At 41.0% G+C, this 22,930-nt stretch overlaps 1 protein-coding gene across 1 annotated transcript; it reads left to right on the top strand.

Annotated features, from left to right (window-relative positions):
* Positions 1-12,280: 12,280 nt before the first annotated feature.
* On the top strand, positions 12,281-22,322 carry ptger4b (prostaglandin E receptor 4 (subtype EP4) b). Its single transcript, XM_072673835.1, has 2 exons — positions 12,281-13,392; positions 18,939-22,322. The coding sequence occupies exons 1-2, from the start codon at positions 12,610-12,612 to the stop codon at positions 19,536-19,538; spliced, it is 1,383 nt and encodes a 460-aa protein (XP_072529936.1). The 5' UTR covers positions 12,281-12,609; the 3' UTR covers positions 19,539-22,322.
* The last annotated feature ends 608 nt before the right edge of the window (positions 22,323-22,930 follow it).

Here is a 22,930-nt window from a genome sequence, read left to right as displayed (position 1 = left end):
TGAGATAAATAACTGATCAGCACAATAATATATCAGTCTTATCAGCATTAGCAGATTAGCAGATTTATCATCATTAACAGAGTTAGTGATACTGAGATGAACAGTTCTTTCTCCTCATTGAGGATGGCACCCTCCCAATTGCTTCCTGGGCATTGAGATGGCAGCCGAACACTCTGGGTTTGTGCTTTTACTGCCCAAATTTACTATTGTGAGTGTGTGTGTTTACTTCCACAGATTTTGGAAATGTAATGTTAAATGAACACAGATCTGTATTCTCAGTACATAAATCCAGTTCTTGTGTATGTTGTTATTAAAAAAAACATAAAAATTACAATTGTAAAAGCAAAATAAGAATTTAATAAGCATGCAAATATGTCAGGTCTCTCATTGGGTGAGGGGGTGGTATCAGGGCACCCTTCTGGCAGGCTGAATCAAACCTCCTCATGGCTCAACTTCGGACTGCAGTCCACAGTTTAAGCAGTCCTTGTTTAGTACATATTAAATACATATGTGATATAGGATGTGGTGTACGGCGCAGCCTCTGTCTCATTTGTGCAACCAAAGACACACATAGGCAAACTTACGCAAAATACAGTACTTTGAGTCATGTAAACTCAATGTATTCATTTTTCAGTGTACATACTGTTCTGTGTTCATGAGCAAATGTTTCCAGGGATCCCTCCCTTTAAAGCAGGAATCAATAAGCCACCACAATGTTTTGGGAAGCATGGGATGAATACTTTTTTGCCACATTTGAAGGCATTCATGAATACATGCTGTGTTTTTTGTGTGTAATTACGGTATGTGGTATATTTGTGGTGTTCTTATATGTAACATGTGGCATGGTCCATAATCAAAGAAAGGGAACTTGCTTCTGTTTTGTGTGAAAGTACGAGTGAAATAATAACCGACCTGAAAATAAAGTACATCTTTGCACTAGCAATTTCTTGTGTGGAAAAAAGTGGTTCAAGTCTACTTATTTCATTGTTACATAGAGGAGGGGAGAGTCATACAGGTGTGGTCAAACAAAATGTATTATTATCAGATATCAATTAAAACATGTCCATTGTTTGCTAGCAACATTAGCCTACTCTTCTGTTTTAAACTAAATAAGCAAATCTTCAATCAGCTGCATCTGGAGAAAATAAATCATTTTAGTTCAATCTTTCTTCAAACTAAATGTACTGTATTCATGTATTTATCAATAATTGGGTATAATATATGGTCAAATACACTATATGGACAAAAGAATTGGGATACCTGCTCATTCATTGTCACTGAAATCAAGGAAATTAAAAATATTTTGTTTGAATCACTGTCTCTACTGTCCAGGGAAGGCTTTCTACTACTCGATTTTGGAGCATTTCTGTAAGGATTTGATTGCAATAAGTGACAAGAGCATCACTGAGGTCAGGATGTTGGATGATCACACCCCACCTCATCCCCAGCTCATTCCAAACGTACTGGATAGAGTACCATCATTCCAGAGAACATAGTTCCACTGCTCCACAATTCAATGCTCTGGGGCTTTACAATGATTAGCCATAACATTAGGACCTAATATTGAATATTAGGGCTTAATACTGAGTAGATCCCCCTGTTATGCCACAACAGATCTAACCATTTGAAGTATAAACTCCACAAGACCTCTGAAGGTGTGCTGTCTGGTATCTGGCACCAAGACATTAACAGTAAGTTGTGAAGTGGGGCCTCCATAGATTGTCAGTGAGCCTTATGTGCCCATGACCGTGTCATTGGTAGGTACTTTTTGGTAGGTACTGACCACTGCAAACCAAAAAAACTGATGTTTTGAAGATACTAGTTGTCTAGCCATTCCAATTTGGTCTCTTGTGTCTTCAGTGTTTTAGATTCTTATTGCTTTTAGAACATCATCTTAAAGAACTGCCTGCTCACTTGCTGCGTGATATATCCCACCCCACTGTCGATGAAAATCAATGTTTTTTACTTCACTAATGTTAAGGCTGATGGTATATGTTTATCTGCTCCAGAGAATCTGTTCTATTGCCAATACTTCTTTACATTAACTAGACCAGCTGTGTGTATGTACATTTACACATCTGTGTCAGCAATGGGTGCAACTTAAAGTAGCTGGAAGTATTCATTAGAAGGGGTGTCCACAAACATTTGGACATGTGGTGTACATAGAGCATTCACAGAAAACAAAAACAGCTAAATACTGCAATCCATAATCTAGTGTCAGAAGTCTGATCATGATATGAATGGCTGTCAAAGGCCATTCTGCTCACAGCCATGTTTGCTGTTCTATATTTTAGAGATTTAAGCTGGATCAGGAAGCACAGGGGCAAAGAACTTTAGCCCCTGAAGAAAATCAGCCCATGTCTACTATAAGTCAATATAAGAGCTTCTGTTACAATAACTGGATGCTGATTGTTTAGTGAATGATGTGAAATACTTTCTATAAAAGAATTAAAAAAAATTCTTCCATGTTGTTGTGGGTCAAGCTCAGGCCAGATTTTTGACTTTGCCCTTTGAACCACAAACTGCTCAGACATTATTGCAGATCAGTGCACTTAAAACAAGATTTCAGCAAAAAAATCAAATGTACCCAGTTTCTCACTTACCTCAAATGTAATTGATCAGTCAGGACATGTTTCACGTCTGACATTTGCTTCTTTAGTTTTGTATGTAGACTTAGTGGATGCTTCTGACTGCTTGTTAGCATTGTCCAAAGTCCTTAACACCTTAATAATCACATAGCCACATTAAACTCGCTTATGTGATTTCTGACTCTGTGTGGCATACTGCTATTTTAAAAAAGCACATCACATCAACGGCTAACAGTAGTATCAGCCATCTTGAAGTCAGTTTAGGTCTGCATGATGCTCTTTTGACAGGGACATTTAACATTTGCCTATTCTACTGGAACTAACCACTGATGACTGGCAGTGTTCAGGTACTGCACTTTACTAAAACATCCTTTCCTAGAAATTGCTTGATCTGGTAGCCATGTAGATCCATTTGCTAGTCAGCTCTGCCAGTATATCTACTATGGCCATGAGATACAGATCAGGCAGAATTAAGGAAAACAGGCAGGAAAGAAGTTCTCAGTAAAATATTCTGTATACCATGCATACCATGTTTGGTGTGGAGTAAGTGTGGTGTACTTGCCATGTTTACAGCATATTACCTGTTTACTCGGAATGATACATTCATATTAAGTTGCATCCCTATTAAATAAAAACACATGAATAGTGATAGAGCTGTAAAATACCGTTGTAAAATGTGGCAAACATGCAAATATTAATAACACCTAACTAGTTTAATTGTTTTTAAGGGTTCTCTGAGGGATGGCTATAGGGCTATTAAATTTGTGCAGATGTAGTTTTTATAGTGCTGGATTTGATGTATGGTATGAGCTGTATTGAACTAAACAGAACTGATGCCTCAGGAGAACCATTTCTGGTTCCATAAAAAATTGTTTTGTAAAACAGATGTATGTGTAAAGAACCTTCTAAAGCAGAGGTCTTCAAGTCTGGACCTTGAATCTTGTTTCCAGTCCTGAACTTTGTAATCCTTGGTAGGTGTGACTCTACGTGGCCAATCAATTACATTAACTGTTCCCTTAACTTCCCACACGAACATAAGTCCAGGACTGGAAATTGGATTTAAGGTGCAGATTTGAAGACCTGGGTAAAAAAACATTAAAGAAATCAATGCTTGAGTTATTTAATAATTTAATAGTTCTTCAACCTCAAATGTATTTTGCAAAAATGGTTTTCTATGAAATCAAAAGTGGTTCTATGGAATTGCTAGGACCTTTATTTTTTAAAGGTGCATTGATCTACCAGTAGTTCCAAACTTGATTTTCGTTTGCCATGTTTTGCATGTAATGACTGAATTATACTTCTTAGGATGTCCGTTTTAGAGGTTAAATCATGAGGGTTTTATCAAATCAACAGGCGACGCACTTACTTTCATATAATATGACTACAAATCCAAAATTGCATTCTTACAGGAAATGATGCTATCCTATAACACATAATATTTGTTTTTAATATCACCATAATATGATTAACTGCTTTAATAACTCCACATTAGAGATGTGATGTCATAATCTATGCTTGCTAATGGTGTATATTTCTGTGTATCTATGAATGCTTTGTTTTTGCAGACATGAACTCATGTGAGTTCTTTCTTCAGCTTACTTTACAAGATTGCCAGGTGGTGCTTCCCTGTCTTCAAATAAACTCAGCTTGACTTTCTCGGCTTTCGTTTGAATATTGTTTAATTATCCCTTATTTGCTTTGGTCATGGAAGCATTGAAGATTTCATTTAGTGAGTTAGTCATCACAAAGGACTCAATGGGCTGCAGAGGTTTCATGTTTCAGCCACTGTCAATTAGAGAGCTTTAATTCAGTTTTCAAGCGGACGGATTTGGCATTCACGTCAATGAGCAGAATGGAGAGAGCCAGCCAATGTGTGAAAGAGGCTTATTGCATGAACTGGAGAATTAGCCTTGGAAATAGTCTGCTGCTTTAGGCCACAGTTTGTGAAGTCTATACACTGAGTGGCCAGGTTATTATGTACATTCATTTTATACATACAAAAGTATCTAGACATCTAAACCCTTCTAATTATTAAATTGATCTACTTTGAGGTACAGCTATGGGTGACAATAGTAACTGCACACACAACTTAATCTCCAACTCAATCTATAATCTCCATAGAAAAGCACTGCCAATAGAATAGGATGCTGTGTGGCAGCCACACATAGGCCTAGGGTATCAAGCCCACTAGCCCTGTACTATGGAGTATTTTGGCAAAGAGGTGTGGCACCCAGTGTAATACCTTTCCATGGGGCCCAAAATCCCTGGCAGTGGCCCTGCTGTGGAGCATCACTCTGGCATGATGGAGCTCCATTCAGTACATTTGGGATGTTGGAATGGAGTGGCACTTAAGATCCTCTTGTAGCTAAATGCAATTCAATCTTCACAACAATGTTCCAACATCTAGTCTAAAGCATAAGGGGCTATGACTGCAGAAAGGGGGGGGGGGCGACTTCCTAGACCCCCCCCCCCCCCCCCCAATCCATCCATCAGTAAAAAGGTGCCACAGTAGGACCACTGACTCAAGATTATTTGGGGAGTGGGCCATTCTTAGAACAACATTGACACCAACATGATAGTAGTATGTGTGGTAGTGAGGGGGTTTGATTGCATTAAGTAACAAGAGCGTTAGTGAGGTCAGGATGTTGGATGATTACCACCCTGCCTCATCCCAACCTCCCAACTCCCCAATTCATCCCTACCATCATTCCAAAGAAAACAGTTCCACTGCTCGACAGCTCAATGCTGGGGGGCTTTAAACTTCTCTAGCCCACACCTGGCATTAGGCATGGTGCCAATAGGTTCATGTTTATCTGCTCCAAAGAGTCCTATACTATTGACAATAATACAGGAACTAGACTCAAGAATAACTTTAGCTAGTTGGAATACACTAAAAAGTCAAAGATACCTCTAAGTTTAGACATTACTAAACACAAGTGAATATGGAGACCGTAGTACTCTACTCTTCGCCTAAGTACTTTTGGAAGAGATGGGTCTTCAGTCTGCGTTTGAAAACAGTAAGTGACTCTGCTGTTCGGACACCCAGGGGAAGTTCGTTCCACCACTTTGGTGCCAGGACAGAAAAAAGCTTGGAGGGCCTGTCTTCCTTGGATCGTAAGGGATGGTGGGTCAAGCCGGCTTTTGGTGCAGATCGGCTTTTGACCATTGTCATCAAGTATGGAGGGGTTGGTCCGTTCTTGGCCAGGGTCAGGGTTTTGAATCTGATGCGGGCTGCTGCTATAGAAAGCCAGTGACGAGAACGCAGCAGTGGAGTGACATGGCTGAACTTATAAACGTTGAAGACGACCCTGGCCGCTGCATTTTGGATAAGTTGCAGGGGCCTGATGGTGCACAAAGGAAGACCAGCCAGAGGAGAGTAGGGATGTCCACAAATAATTGAACATTTAGTGTGGGAGTGGTATCTTGTAACAACAGCAATATCCTTATATCTTCTTCCTCTTCTTCTTCTTCTTCTTTAAATTGTCAAGGTGGGTGTACCTAAAACACTCTCCTTACTGTCCTCATGTCCATAATATTATGTAATGTTTGTCCCCATGTTCTGTTTCATTTACCATTTTTCATGCTATGTTGTAACTATTTATGTGTTTTACTATTTCTGTAGTTGGACACAAATCACATTGTCCTCTAGGGACTGAAAGGGTAAACTAGCCAGCTAAAATATATATGCAGTTTATTTTTTGCAGTATATTCTCAAACATCTGGAATGAAACAACAACATAGCTAAAGATCAAGTAACGTGAGAAATTTGCAAGATCTGTCAACACATTTTCTGTGTGAAAGTGACTACAATAATGGTTGTATTGTACTTTTACACATACATAGAAACACAAGACAGTCATGAGATTTACAGACTAATGATTGGTTGCTGTTCATGTGGAGGTGGTGTTCAAGTTCCGCCTTCTGCGACACAGTTAGTGATTCTATTTGTGTATTATGCTGATCAGCAGAATGTGCTTGTGACACTGGGGACAACCTCAAACTTCCTGTGTTCGTGTGCTACAGTTCTTACAAAGAGCCCTCAGAAGAAACTCTGCTTCACCTGTACTCACACTTGTTGCTAGATGTTTTGTGGTTGAACCATGAAGAGTGTTTTGAGTGTGATCATTTTAATATACGTCATACATCACTTCCCCAGAACACACAACACACAACAAAAAAAAAACACAAGTCTGATCAAACTGATACCTAGTAACAGGATCTTTCCAGTTGACTTATCTTGTGTATATTGTGTAGTTGCTTACCCTTAAGTTAAATTAGAGTTAAGTTCCTGAGAACAGAATCAAGTCAAGTCTTCAACTTCAGAGTGTGCCCCCCTGCCAAGTCCCAAGTTTCTGAGGTGCAAGTCTTTTCAAAAGTCTTTGGGGTATGAGTTTGAGTTAAGTCTCGAGTATCTAGGGTTAAAGTCAGAGTCATGTCTCCAGTCTCTGGGAATAGAATCCGAGTTGATTCTACAGCTTTGGGCTTGTTTGGGTTTGTTTCCAAGTCAAGCCTCAAGTGTCTAGGGTTCAAATCCAAGGAGAATCTCGAGTCTTTGAGGTGTGTGTCAAAGTCAAGTCTCCAGTATCTGGGGCACAAGTTCAAGTAGAGTCTTGAGTCTTTGGGGTTTGGGTCCAGGTCAAGTCTCAAGTGTCTGGGGTTCAAGTCCAAGTAGAATCTTGAGACTTAGAGGTGTGTGTCCAAGTCAAACATCAAGAGTCTAATGTTTGAGTCTAAGTTGAGTCTTGAGTCTCTGTTTTGAGTTTTGAGTCCCTGGAGTGTGCAGTGTCCAGGTGCAAAGCCAAACAGAGTCTTGAGTCTGGAGTCTGGAGTTAGGTTTCTTGGTTCCAAATCCTAACTCTTGCCAAGTCTTGAGTCCATGGGAATGAAAGTCTAATGCTAACTATATACCAGAAAACTTTAAAAAGACTCATATGAATTGAATTGAAATATGTTCAAAACCCTACACCAAAAGGATTAAGCTGCATATCTAGCAAGATTCACATGATCTTATTCCTACAGTGAATTCACTTAAAAAAAAAAGGGGGGGGGGGTTGATGTAAGGCAACCATAAGTTGAGTTTTGAGTCTAGTTCGAGACTCAATACTTACATTACTTGTCACTGTCACACAAAAACCTCTCCAAAATGACAAAATGATGAAACTTTACAGGAGAAGGAAATAACACTTCAATAGAACCTTCGATAGAAGTCAAGGTAAAAAGATTTTATTCCAGGTCATTGTGGAGCATTTATATTGGTTATCATGTAATTTTGATACAATGTAAAAAACAACTACGAGATTCAATTTACATGAATGAGTGAAAAACAGCAAAAATTAAGATACAAGGTTTTTGCAAGACAGTAACAATATATAGTTTCATATTAGTTACTTATTACTTATATTACCTAATTTAATGAGTGACTCTTGTTTTTCAGGTTAGAATTACACAAGTCTCAAGTCTTGAGTCTAGGTTAAGTCGTGAGTCAGTCAGACAGTTTTTCTGACTAATGTTGTGACTGTCTTTCTGACTTGAGGCGTGAGCGCCTAATGTGGAGTAACTGTTAGTTGTGGTTGTATTGTGACAAACAGAACACATGTGTGTTAGTCTGCTTTCTCATCTACAGGCAGGCCACATGCTCTGTCATTAGGCTAATTCTTCCCATGTACAAATGATAAAGTTGTATTATCAACAACTGGGCTGTAATTAAAACCGTAGCTGTTGCAGTTTGAAAATTAGTGATTGCCATTTATATGGATACACCTAAATAAAATGGGAATGGTTGGTGATATTAACTTCCTGTTTGTGGCACATTAATACATGGTGGTTGGTGTGGCGCGACAGATAAAACCACTAGCTGCCAGTGAGCTATTACACCATGTGGGAGATCATGTTCGATTCCCAGTCTGGGTGATTGTATGCTGCACTACACCAGTAAGAGTCCCTAGGCAAAACTCCTAACACTACATTGGCCCACCTGTGTAATAGGAGTCACCTTGTAAGTTGCTCTGGATAAGAGCGTCAGCTAAATGCCGTAAATGTAAATTAGTATATGGGAGGGGGAAAACTTTTCAAGATGGGTTGTGACCATGGTGGCCATTTTGAAGTCGGCCATTTTGGATCCAACTTTAGTTTTTTGTTCCCATGGGAAGAGGGTCATGTGACACATCAAACTTATTGAGAATTTCACAAGAAAAACAATGGTGTGTTTTTTAACGTAACATATTCTTTCATGAGTTATTTACAAGTTTCTGACCACTTATAATATGTGTTCAAAGTGCTGCCCATTGTGTTAGATTGTCAATGCAACCCTCTTCTCCCACTCTTCACACACTGATAGCAACACCGCAGAAGAAATGCTAGCACAGGCTTCCAGTATCCGTAGTTTCAGATGCTGCACATCTCGTATCTTCACAGCATAGACAATTGCCTTCAGACACCATTGTTTTTCTTGTGAAATTCTCAATAAGTTTGATGTGTCACATGACCCTCTTCCCATTGAAAAAACTAAAGTTGGATCCAAAATGGCTGACTTCAAAATGGCCACCATGGTCACCACCCATCTTGAAAAGTTTTCCCCCTCCCATATACTAATGTGCCACAAACAGGAAGTTAATATCACCAACCATTCCCATTTTATTTAGGTGTATCCATATAAATGGCCCACCCTGTATTATGAAACCCATTCATTTAACAGTCCTGCACACAACACACAATAGAAGCCAATGCTAATGCCAGCACTAAAGAAACACCTCTATCTTGTTTACGTTGACAACATATTCCCAAGTCATTTTTATCTGGCCAATGGTAGGCCAATGGTATTAGATGAATAAATTTCATTTTTGCACTGTCAGACATTATGCAATGTGCAGTATTAATGTTTAAAAGGAAGTAGTCATTGAAATACTGAATCAGAATGTTGAAATATGACAAGTAAAGGAAAACAAATAGTTCAAGTCTTTCCTTTTTTGAAACACCTAAAAAAGTAGACTTCATCATATGTGTGTGTGATTGGTTTTATTTTCTTTGTGGGTTTTAAACATTGCCATGATCACCGGAAAGCAATGTGCCGTGAGGTAAATCTCCATTTGGAAAACAATGCACTCTTCTTACGTGAGATATGTTTATTATTAGAAACTCTGATAGACCAAAACATTTCCTATTGGTAACTGAGGTTTCGATATGGGTTAGATTTTGGATTAGGTTGTCATGGTGATTTATACAAAAAAAAAAAAGCCTACAGCGTCTTCGCACTCTTTTATGTCCTTGGTAACTTGGTAAAATAGTTATATACTAATACTAATAACACAAAATGTAGCTGTGAGCGGCAATTGTGGGGTCCAAGCACCAATCAGCACAATGAACACTTATGGAACAGCATTGAAAGTCATCCAAGCACTAAGCACATAGTGCTATAGTGACCTACCGGGCAGTGCTCGTGTTTCATCTTCCTGTTCTGCACAACAAAAAGTCCAGTCCTGTGTAGTGAAGTTCTGTACAAGACGAAAGAGGAAACATGTCTGATGATTGATAGTTGTTCCAGGGCCAAAACATCTCCCTGAAAGAAACAGTGAAGCTCAGTATGTACAAGGACTATAGTGGGAGCATTGTAAGAACATTAGGAACAGCCAAGAATAGATTGGACACTTACTTCTGATGCTGATGGCCATTCATCAACTAGCAAAGTGGGGAAGATCACAGTTCTGGACAGTGCACACTTCATAAGAAAGGTGTTAGGGTGAATTAGATCTGTTGTTGAGACCGAGATTTACCAGAGATTACCTCAAACGTGTAAGAAAGAAAAAAAATTGTTGTTCTTCTTTTAAGAACTAAACATATGGTTAAAAAGTCCTAATGTATTTTTCTTGACTTTGTAAGCTTATGGCCATGAGTCATAGATGAAGATATGGTCATGTTCAGGTTTTGGTTTAGAATTAAAGAAATGTAAACACTTCAACTTTTATATTATTGTGACAATAATGTGATGAAACAAAAAACCCTAGCATTAAGGAAGTCTTTAGTTGTGAGTTAAACTTTTGAAGAGAACTCGGATCAAAAATATGGTGTATTTATAGCAAATGGAAATTTTGACAAAAATGTGTATTCAGTGTTAAACCAAAATATAATAATCACATATTTAGCTCACTGTCCCTTTACTCAGTGGGACAAAATGCCAACTACATGTATAAAGTATTTTGGTTTGGCTTATAAAATAAGAGTTTATTTTCTTTTAGAGCATTTCTATTGGTCTATTTATCCATTACTGACACAGGCATTTAGTTGCACATGCACAGCTTGTTTAATTGCCATAGGAAAGCAATGCCAATATAACAAGATGCTCTGGAGCAGCCACACATGTTTTAGTGGCATTTTTGATCTTTAACTAATCATTCATTATCAGTGCCTGACCTCACCAATGGACTCATGACAAAATGCCATCAAATCCTCACAGCAATGTTTCCAAAAAATCCAATGTAAGGCCATTGCAGAGGAGTTGAGGCTGTTACTATTATTACCCTTGAGTTCAAAAGCAACTCTGGAGGAGCAGGTGTCTACAAACGTTTGGACATATGGTGCATATTAATGTTCCTATTATTACGGAAGTGTCCCCGGTCCGAACGGCACATTTCTTCACATCTAAATGATTGAAATATTGAGAAATTAAAAGGAGGAAATGATCTGGACATGCATTACATTGAGCTTCTTATTGAAACAAATAACACGTCCTCATTAGATGGAAATAGTTTGCACAACATAATGACTGTGCTCTGGGCCTTGATAATGAGTATACATAGCCTGCTCATCCTCAGGCCCAAACACTGGCTTTAACTGGAAGATAACAGTCTAATTTAAAGTGTGGAACCTTCATGAAAGTGAGCAAATTTGGTGGCTGGTCATTAAAGTTAATGGCAGCACGAACAAAGAGCAGATGTAAGAGATCCTGCGCAAACACTTTGCCATGGAAACACAACAAGGCTGTTATGTCAGTCAGTCTCTCTCTCTCTCTCTCTCTCTCTCTCTCTCTCTCTCTCTCCTTCTCTTTTACAGTCATATTTGTTCTTAGTTTAGCTCAATACGGGATCCACTATGCGTCTAAATGTTTGCGGACACCCCTTCTATTGAATGCATTTAGCTAATTTAAGTTGCACCCATTTCTGCCACATATTTACAAATGCACACACACACACACACAGCTTTTCTAGTCAATGTAAAGAAGTGTTGCCAATAGAATAGGACTCTCTCGAGCAGATCAACATAAACCCATTGACACCATGACTAATGCCAGACGTGGGCTAGAGGTGTAAAAAGCCCCCCAGCATGGAGCTGTGGAACTGTGCTCTCTGGAATGATGGATGGTGCTCCAACCAATCCTTTTGGGATGAGTCAGGGAGTTGTTGGTGTGATCATCAAACATCCGGGGTACTAACGCTAACGTCGCTAAATGCAATCAAATTGTCACAGCAATGCTCCCACTACTGCGCAAAAAGCAACGGAAACACCCTACAGAGAAGTGTGGATGTGAAGTTCACCGCGGCCTGTGGCCAGCTGCATCTTCTACGTGAGGGTGTTAGAGGGTGTTCCGAGCTTTGCACTAGCTGCACTCCACCAACCATGTGGCTCGGGGAGGGCGGAGCTGACGTGGAAAAATATCTCTCGAGCGCAAAACTTCAGCTTCAGTCTCACTGTGCGAGGAAGCACCGCGGAGCGCGCGCGCGTGAAAGGGGCTAAACACTCCAGCAATGGCCAGAAGAACTGTTCACGAGACGCAGCGTTTGGGACGCGGATAGACTGAGTTAGAAAGAGAGAGAGAGAGAGAGAGAGAGAGAGAGAGACGTGACCCGGGAAGGAATGCGACGTGGACGCGCGTAAAGTGACTTTCCGAGGACTAAGAAGGTAAACTCGGCCGGTTCTGAAGTTCTGGAGTGGGTCTGAGGATGCATGTGCGACGCTAGCGTAAGATGCGCTTGCGGTTAAAGCGGAGGTCCGTGTGCAGCTGCCGTTTTCTGGAGCCTCGCGAGGGAAGATGAGCGCCACGACGTTCACGGGCAAGCCCAGGGACCCCACCATCCCGGCCATCATGTTCATCTTCGGCGTGGTGGGTAACGTGATCGCGGTGGTGGTGTTGCGCAAGTCGCGCAAGGAGCAGAAGGAGACCACCTTCTACACGCTGGTGTGCGGCCTGGCCGTCACGGACCTGCTGGGCACCCTGCTGGCCAGCCCCGTGACCATCACCACCTACGTGTACGGCCGCTGGCCCGGCGGAGATCCACTGTGCCAGTACTCGGGCTTCGTGCTGCTCTTCTTCTCGCTGGCCGGCCTCAGCTTCATCTGCGCCATGTCCGTGGAGCGCTACCTGGCCATCAACCACGCTTTCCTGTACAGCCGCTACGTGGACCAGCGGCTCGCGGCGCTCGTCATCGCCGGCATCTACGTGACCAACGTACTGTTCTGCGCGCTGCCCAGCCTGGGCCTGGGCCGCGTGGTGCTTCAGTTCCCCGACAGCTGGTGCTTCATCGACTGGCGCACGAACACGAGCGCGCACGCCGCCTTCTCTTACATGTACGCGGGCGTGAGCTCGGCGCTCGTGCTCGTCACCGTGGCCTGCAACGTGCTCGTGTGCGGCGCGCTCATCATGATGCACCGGCGCTTCGTGCGACGCACGTCGCTTGGCACGGACGGCGCGCGCGCTCACGCCGAGCTGCGGCGACGGCGCAGCTTCGCACGCCTGGCCGGTGCCGAGATCCAGATGGTCATCGTTCTCATCGCCACCTCGGCCGTCGTGCTCATCTGCTCCATCCCGCTGGTGGTGAGTCTGGGGTTTTCAGACTATGGGGTCAGGAATTAAATGTGGTGCTCAGACTTGAGTGTTAAGTCTGTCCAAAAGTATCCAGACATCTTTCCTTTAATTGTAGAAAGGGACATTTATGCACATATGCATAACTATGACCCTCTGCGCAGGGAGCCCTGCACATTTAAGTGGTTTCCTGCGTAACACACCAAATTCAGCTCAGAAGGGGCTTGTTAATTAGCTAAATAGCTGGATCATGTGAAGGACAGGGGTTGTCCAGGACCAGGATTGGGAATGACTGTCCTCGAGTGGTGTAAAGCGCCTCCAGCATTGAATTGTGGAACAGTAGAACAGCATTAATTCATGACGCTCCATCCAATACCTTTGCGATGAGTAGCAGTGGTGTTCGTGATCCTTCCAGAACTAATCATCCAACAGAAATACTTGACATCACTAATGCTCTTTTGGCTGAATGCAATCCAATTCTCATAGCAGTGTTCCAACATCTAGCATACATACGTCCTAGAAGAGTAGAAGCTGTTACTGCAGCAAATGGGGAACAAGGCCTCTATTAGTACCCTTGATTTCAGAAGAAGCACTGGACAAGCAGGGGACTACACACCTTTGGGCATATAGTGTAGAGAGTGTAGAGAGTGCAGGAACACTCCAGAAGCCCGGCTGGCAGCCACTGCTATGGTGGACATCAGTATTCAAAGGGGCGTTTACTTTTTTTGCCCCAAGCAACCAACACCTTTTGTCGGTGGAGGCCTTCCTAGCAGTAATTGGTTATGAAGACCATGTGATGAAGACTGAGGAAGAGTCAGGTGTTTGTGTTAATTTATTACGTTCCTTTCTCTGTTAGTTCTTCAAGGTTCTTTAGTAAAGGCACCTCAAAGAACCCTTTGGTTCTCTGCCTGGTGAAAGTCCTCTTCACAGTGATGGATACCTTTTTGCATATTGTTCTATAAAGACTGATATAAAATTATTTATAACTCAATATTTTCAATAATTATTTTCAATAACTCAATAATTAATTAATTAAATTATAACTAAATATTTTATATGTATCCAAAGAACCCTTTTGAGCACTTGAGAACCCTGCTTGCTAAAAGTCTTATATTCGAATGGTTATAGCTTCCTAGTGGGTGTAGTGGGTATATGGAACATAGCTGTCTATCACAAAGACCAGATCTATGGTCTTATTGCCATTGACGGTGAGTGTCTCATGAAAAGTCAGCAAGCATGGGCATTGTGTAATGATAACATGAACAGCACATTTTGAAACATGGATTGGGTTAACAGGTAACAGCTTGCAGCAGAACAGTTATATAACACTTTACCTGAAAGAAGGATTAAAGAGTTGGTAAATTTGCTTACAGATCCCCAAGCTTTGCTTCAGACTGTGTATTTACTTCTCGAAGACTGCAAATAACACAAAGAAACGTAGATTGAAACAGAATGAGAATGAAGAACAGCCTGAAACTGTGTTTTTTGGACACTTTATAAGAAACACCTATTTTGGAGGTCTAAGTTGCTGGTACTCAGAAACTATAGCTTGTCTTCCTTCACCCATCATGTTTCTAAAGTCTTCTTCTAGCCTTTAGAAACAGTCCGTTTTTGACTGAACGCTGGATAACACTGGCAGCCCTGACACTGTGTAAAAACCTTAGCAACTCTGCTCTGCCTGATAGATTTGTGCCAGAGCCACGCACACACTCACATACCACTACCATGCCAGTATCACTGCGGTGTTGACCGACCAGTGATGGATGGTGTAGAGGGTGGATGACAATTTGTGCAGGACAGCAGATAGTCTGCCGTCTGAAACTGATGACCTATATTTTTGACCTACAAGATAAATCTTATCAAGCAGCCAGTGAGCAGAAGTTTCAGGTGTAATAGGTGATGTGATGTAATAGGAAGACAACTGGAAATGGAAGACAACTCAGTGGTAAAGCTTTGAGGAGGAGAACACATTTCCATTAAATATAAAGCCGTTCAGTGGAGACAGTGCAGTCACTGGAGAAGTGTGCCACCTGTGGGTGGAAAGGTATGAAGATTGGCTGCAAGCTCTAAAAAAAAACTTAAAAAAAAAAAAAAAAACAAGGGTCTGGACTATCGTGGACTTTGCTGGTTTTCTTCAACCAGTGACCAATGATGTTCAACCATTACAAATCTGAAACTAAGATACTGTTCGAGCGTTTCTGTAAGATCTTTTCAAGGTTTGAAGATTTAATAAGTTGCTTAGAAGCAATGTGGCTGATTTAGAAGATTTAGAAGCTCAAAGGGGAATTCCCTTGGAATTCCCTCGTCTTTTTGTAATATATTTATATATATGTATATATTTCATCTTCATTTAAGCAATATTGAGAGATGGGGGTAGTATAACTAAACCAATAAAACTTTATTTATTTTAAAAAAGAATTTGTAAAATGTACTTACTAGAAATGCAGTTTTCATCTAATGGACACCAGGTGGGCATGCCCTAATAGCTGGTAATTCCTCAGTTAGATGTTTCTCATAACCCTCTACCAGTCTTTATCATCAATTGTGAGTGAGTTTTTCCCCCACAGCTTTCAGCTTGTGACCTTTGGTACTATAAAAACTCAAAGTGGATTCACGATGGTGCAGCAAAGCAGCCCCAAACTATGACGTTTCCACCTCCATCTTTAGATCTTATAATAGGGAAACCATTCAGTTTTAGCAATCAAAAGCAAATCAAACTAAATGTCAGCGGTTTAATAAGACAGGCTCCTCCAAAATCCTTGATTTTGCACCTGATTCTAATGTTATACATTTTAAATGGTAATACATGTGTCATATTGTTAAAAGGTAAATAAAATGTAATATGTTTAAATGTCAAAAAAGACAAAGGTCTTGATGAAGTGTCGTACATTTTTCACACGGAGTCCTAACTTCTTCACATGACTGTATAAATGAATTTAATTGTATTAAAAAAATACATAATGTATACATTTATAGCCAAAACATTCTCTAAACTACTGTAATGTGTTAAGAGGTCAAGCAACTTTATGTGATGTTGATGCTTGTAGTGGCATTTACACTTAAGACTTCACCACCACTGTGAAAAAGTGGTTTAGGTTTCTCTAAAACTAGTGTTTCACACCAAGTCACTCTGAAAGACATTGTTCTTCATTCCTATCTTAACCTTTTAGTTATGTAGAAATTGGAAAGTGGAATCCCCCTTTAAGGTGTACAAGAAAGGATGTCCCTTTCAGTCTTATTTACACATATTAAACAGACGTATTCTTTTTTTTTGAAAATGCAGAGCCAAAAGTTCAGGACCTTTATATTCACTAAAAAGAGGAAGTGTTGGAACAAAATAACAAGTAAAACATGATTACACTGAAAGTTGTCACACAGTGCTACGGTTTTGCATATGATCTTATGACACACTCAGCTATGGTAAATGTACGTGGTGAATGTTGAGCCCTTTAAAACGCTAAGTTTTAGGGGAGGCGTGTCCTCACATGTAAACAATGCTGTTTACGTTTACAGTAGCGGGCAGTGGTGGCTCGGCGGTTAGAGCGCCGGGATATCGATAACAGGGTTGTGGGTTCGATTCCCGGGCTCGGCAAGCTGCCACTGTTGGGCCCTTGAGCAAGGCCCTTTACCCTCTCTGCTCCCCGGGCGCTGGAGTTGGCTGCCCACCGCTCTGGGTGTGTGTGTGTACTCACTGCCCCTGACACGTGTGTGTGTGTGAGTGTGTGTTCACTACCAGATGGGTTAAATGCGGAGGACACATTTCGCTGTACAGTCCACACTGTACAGTGACGAATACGTGCACCTTTATCCTTTTAAACAAGAAAGGACAGACACGATGTGTCTGATGTGAGATTTCTGGAGAACGGTTGTGTACAGATGGCTGAAAATGGGCATGACTGTAGTTGTACTAGTTCTGAGATATTTGAGTTGGTTTGTGGGACTGTGTGTGAAGCATATTTGACAATATCAACTTATTGACTTTAATTAGTCAGAACGGGATCGCACGCCTGCCCACTAGAAGGCCACAGACTGTGGACAGACTGTGCCCAGGCGAGAAAGTCCAGGCTGTGTTTACTGTACATGCCTCATTGTTCAATTCAGATTTTTGCCTGTATCCAGTCTGATCTTTCTGATTTGTATGGATAAGTGGCCAGGTTATGTCTTATGTGTGAACCTACAGTACCTGTGCTCTGAACCCACCCACCAGTGCCAAGATCAATAAAATCAATAACGTCAAGTGTGATTAACATTAAAAAGTAAGGCTCAGTCCCAAATAGCTCTAAGCACTATATGAGTGATGAGACTGTGGCTTAGGTGTCTTGGTGGATGGGCTGCTCTAGGCAGATTTACACATGTGCCATATGACTTTCATTTTGTAATGATGGATGAATGTTCAGTGACTTTCCATCTATTTCTTTTGTCTTCATGGTGTATTTGTAGCCAGGAATACTGATTAACCATTGACTGGACCTTCCAGACAGGTGTCTTTATACTTCAGTCAACTGAGACACGGTCACTGTACTTAGGTGATCTCCATTTCACCAGTTGTGAGTTGTGTTTTTTATAGACACTGTAAATACAGCATTATTGTTTTTTTTTTAAATGGTGACAAGATACGTGACGACTTTCTGTAATATATTTTATTTATTATTAATAAGAATTATATAGATAGAATTATATATATTTCTTGTTTTGCTTGTGGAGTGGGAGTTCGGTGATGTCAACAAAATTGCAGAAGTAAATACCACTGAGAGGTTGTGGTCTGTGTTAGGAAATGTGTGGAAAACAAAATCCAACCACTGTACGAAGTCTGTGGACTGCAGTGAAAAATGTGTGGGAGGCGATTCGTGCTAACATTTAACTTGTACTCTGCTTTGTAGTGTCATATAAATGTGATGACAGATTATGTTTATTAATGGAACAGCATCATGTTACCATTACTAATAACTGTAATGACAATTACCAGTAATAATGACATGGTACTGTTGTTGTATTACCGGACATAATCTGTCATTACCACATGATAACAGCATATGAAAGCAGAAGTAACACAAATATAATAAGGCATGATTCGAGTGAAGTATTACCCAAATTGTTTAATTTCATTATGGTATGAAATTATGACAGAGGAGGAGAACCTATCAACGGGACACTAGTAGTAGAACGTGGCCCAGACGTAAAGGTGCACGTATTTGTCACTGTACAGTGTACACTGTACAGCGAAATGTGTCCTCCGCATTTAACCCATCTGTGGTAGTGAACACACACACACACTAGTGAACTAGGGGCAGTGAGTACACACACCCAGAGCGGTGGGCAGCCAAGTCCAGCGCCCGGGGAGCAGAGAGGGTAAAGGGCCTTGCTCAAGGGCCCAACAGTGGCAGCTTGCCGAGCCCGGCACTCTAACCACTCTCGATAGCCCGGCGCTCTAACCGCCGAGCCACCACTGCCCACGTTAGATCTACCCATTTTATCCCATTAATCTGTAGCTATCAACAGGTTACCTGCAGCCTTCCAGGATTCAAAACATCTCATGCTTGTCTGTCCTTCTCTGCCAGGTGCGGGTTTTTGTGAACCAGCTGTACCGTCACCCAGAGATGCAGGTGATCGAGGGCAACCCAGACCTGCAGGCCATCCGCATCGCCTCAGTCAACGCCATTCTGGACCCATGGATCTACATCCTGTTGAGAAAGACTGTACTGCAGAAGGTTCTCGAGAAGGTCAAGTGCCTTTTCTGTAGGATGGGTGGACGGAGCCACGGGCGGGGCCACGGCGAGTTTCGTTGTGGGGGAGGGGGGCGCATGTCCACCGTCATTTCGCGCGACTCACCCACACTGGTAGCGCGAGAGCTGCGAGATGTGGTCAGCACCTCACAGACGTACCTGTACCCTTCGGATGTGTCAGAAAAGCAAGGGGGTAGCATTTGCTTACCCAGAACTTGCCCCTGTCCCACAGAGCAGGCGCTTTTACAGGACCCTCAGGGCTCAGACCCTGTGAACGGACAGAGCTGTGCTGGGAGCACGGAAAGGACAGAGGCGGATGCTCAACAGCAAGGAACGCAGTCTGTGGTATGCTCCCCGCAGCAGGGTTGCAAGCAACAGATACTTCAAGTTACCTTCACAGACGAGACGTTGAACTTACAGGAGAGATGCATATGAGCTGCTTCAGTTCAGCGGCTTTGTATGCAGGCATGCCAACGAACCAGCAGAAGGTCAACTGCTTAAAAGGAACTAAGGAACTTCGCAGGAACTTGTGAAATGTCTACGGGGGCATGAGAGATGGAGAGTTCTCAATAGGAGAAACTGACAGCAAACACTAAAATTAGTGATGTATGAGCCGACATGGGACGGGAGAGGCCGTGTGAGGTTAAAAAGGAAAGCAAGCGAGAGAGAAACGAAGCTAAAACAGGTGTGACAAAGACAGAACACAAAAACTGTGAGAGTGCAGGAAGGCAACAATATGCTAAAACCAGAATGCCATGAATGTGCACACAGGTTGGAGAGAAGGAGGAAGGGAGACAGAGAGAGAGAGAGAGAGAAAGAGAACAAGTCTCTGATAAACGATCTTGGAGTCAAGAGCACATGAGAAAAAATTCTTGCCCAATTCTATCTCAGATTTGGTGGTTTAAGGCAGTTTTAGCTACATGAGAAAGCTCTGGCATGACCCAGGGGACGGCTGAGGCAGAGGAAAGGTTTCTACGGAATTCTTAGAAGCAGCTGATTAATCATGCCCAGTTTTACTGGCAGCTCGTGTAAAAACACGTCTTTCCTTGTTTATTTTGCGTTCGATGCATTTCACCAGATCTCACCTGATAAAACATGATAAGGTCTTAAGACCGCTCCACCCGAGCTACAGTAGGTTGAGAAACACTAATTGCTGCACCCTCCCCCATGAGAAGTCTACTTAGCAAAGTTGTTGCTTAACAAAAGGAAATTGCTTTCTGACCTGCACAGTGAGAACTTCCCTAAAATTCTCGGGGAACGATGGCCGTGGACAACAAACAGCATGCCACAGATTTAACCCAGACGCTGTTTGCCTGACAGTTATATGAATAGCATTATGAGCATAAGATGATTTTTTTATTATCTTTTTTTTACATTTTTCCCTCAAAATCTGAATTGAATTGATACCTTTACCACCTGTCCTTCCCCTGATATTAATGTTGAAATTGTTAGAAGCAGACAATACAGATCTAAATATTTAATTTAACCACTTCCCATAAGTAGCCACCATTTCTGCAGTTTAATCTCTGTTAATAACATAAAGCCTCACTGATGTATTTACTTGATATGTAATGAATGTGATCTTAAAAAAAGCCGATAACTCATAGACTTTCTCCAATATCCCATTCAGCATCACCTATTAATACCCATCAATGCTTTTGCCATCTCTAATGAGACCAACTAGCTTAAGCCCATTTTACACCAGGTGAAACGCAGCACACACAGCACACCAGATCTTATCCACAATGCTTGTTATTTCACACTGGATGTGACACACCAGCGTTGCACGGCTCAAACTCTTTCTGTTTGTCTTGCATAGAAATACAAGCTACACATGGCTTGATTGAAAGTGCATTGCTTAAATAAACTATGCTGTCTAAATTTTCAACAAAAAAAAAGAAAAGAAAATTGTAATTAGCTGTTATCAGACCTTACTGCTTTCTGCAGATTTTGTTAGCAAGCTAGCTGTTTTGTTTACAATATTAGTTGGCAGATTATTCCACAGCTTATTGACTCCCAATAGCTTCAGATATATGTATTGTTAATATGCCTGTTGGCAAAGCTTGTACATTCAGCATAAATGCCTCATCGTGTTTCTTCCTAGAAACTGCTGGAATGTCGCTTGCAGCCAGTGTCAAAATACTGACTGATATAGGAGTGTACTGCTCGCGTTTACCATGTCTGGTGTAAAGTGGGCTTTAAAACATGCAGTAATTTATCTAGACACATAGTGAAAATGTAGCTGTTTGTAGACTCTACAAAGTGCTCCTATTACTAACTTTAAATGAAACCCACTTTTGGGTTTCACCACTCAAGTGGTGCTACTGTGTAATTAAGCGTTGGCCCTGTCAGTGGGAGAGTTTTCTTCTCCAAGTGTTTTAAGCTGTCCAATGATGTTGCATCTAAGATGCAGTTGGCTAGCTTCACAAAGCATGTGCTAGCTTGCACCCTCCCAGCACTTGTAGCATTGTGTGATGAGGGGGTCCTAGCTTGTAAGCGGAATTGGAGGGAAATTGAAGGAAACATAGGAAGAAAAAAAAATTATTCCTGTCCATGGCTGTTTCTTATCAACATTCACATAATTGAATTAATCAACCTGAAGGATCTTGCTGGGTCTCTCACACCACATTGTTAAAAAAAAAAACTAAAACAAAACAAGCATCTTATTGTTTAACAAGGATTTGATAAAACCTACATGTGATTTAAAACAGGAACAGTCTCACAGTGTAAGAGCGTATGTTACAAATAGTAGATGGTTTCCTTAAATTGTGTCCGGTCCAGTTTTGATGGTGGAATGTTTATTATATAGGTAAGATGCTGAGAGATATAGAAGTCATGAGGAGACATTTGTTGCACTTTTTTCGTTTTGCTGAACCACTGAAAGAAAACCTGCTAATGTCAAAGCTTACTTTTCTGATGCCAAGATCAGACATATGGCTTTTGACGGAAATCTTTGCTATTGTGTGCAGTTGTGATGTGAAAATGTGAATGATATCCCATTGTGATTTAATTTATTATACAGGGGTTTTGTGTTGCTTCTTCTCTATGAGAAGGTTTACGTAATTCTATCCATGCCAGAAAGTTACATGGCAACTTTTAATTTCAAAGTCATACTCAAGGCATAATTTGAATAAGATGTATTGCAATAGTTGTATATATATATATATATATATATATATTAAATATGTATGTGTATTATTAAACGTCAGTATGACCATCCTCACATTTCCAGACTTTTAATTAATGGTGGTAAGTGGATCAGTTACAGCTAATGGTGAAACAATAGAAAAATATGAGCACATTTTAGCACTGAAGTTCAAATGTGAACTGACCAAGTTTATATAATTAGGCTAAAAGAGAAACAGTTTGATTACAGAGAAAGAGAGGCACAGTCTTTGTGAGGCAGGATTAAAATTGTGGAGGGAATTAAAAAGGGGGTTCAGTCCATCTGCATGAACAATCACGGGGGAGATTTCCTTTTCGCCTAACAAAGACAAAGAGTCTGCATTCAGTCTTTAGTGACTGCAAAATAAAAAACAACTAAAAGTTTAACAATACATTGATAGCAAATTAGTTAAATTAGTCTTGTGGCTTCTCAACATTAATTTCGTGACTTCAATATTTCAGCAAAAAATGAATGGCCATGATGTTATTTATAGAAATAAAGAAGAAACGTGTGACATGTTTTTATTTGTCTCAATACAAGAGAAACCAACTTTCTTATTACTGTCAAGGGCCTGACTTCGGCTTTATGAGCATATTTCACTTCATGCCTAGTCAAGTGAAGTGGTTTTATTGTCATTCCTCAATATAACTTGTGTTCACTG

Source organism: Salminus brasiliensis, chromosome 1 (assembly GCF_030463535.1).
Source record: "Salminus brasiliensis chromosome 1, fSalBra1.hap2, whole genome shotgun sequence".
Taxonomy (NCBI): domain Eukaryota; kingdom Metazoa; phylum Chordata; class Actinopteri; order Characiformes; family Bryconidae; genus Salminus; species Salminus brasiliensis.
This window is presented reverse-complemented; position numbering and strand designations above follow the sequence as displayed.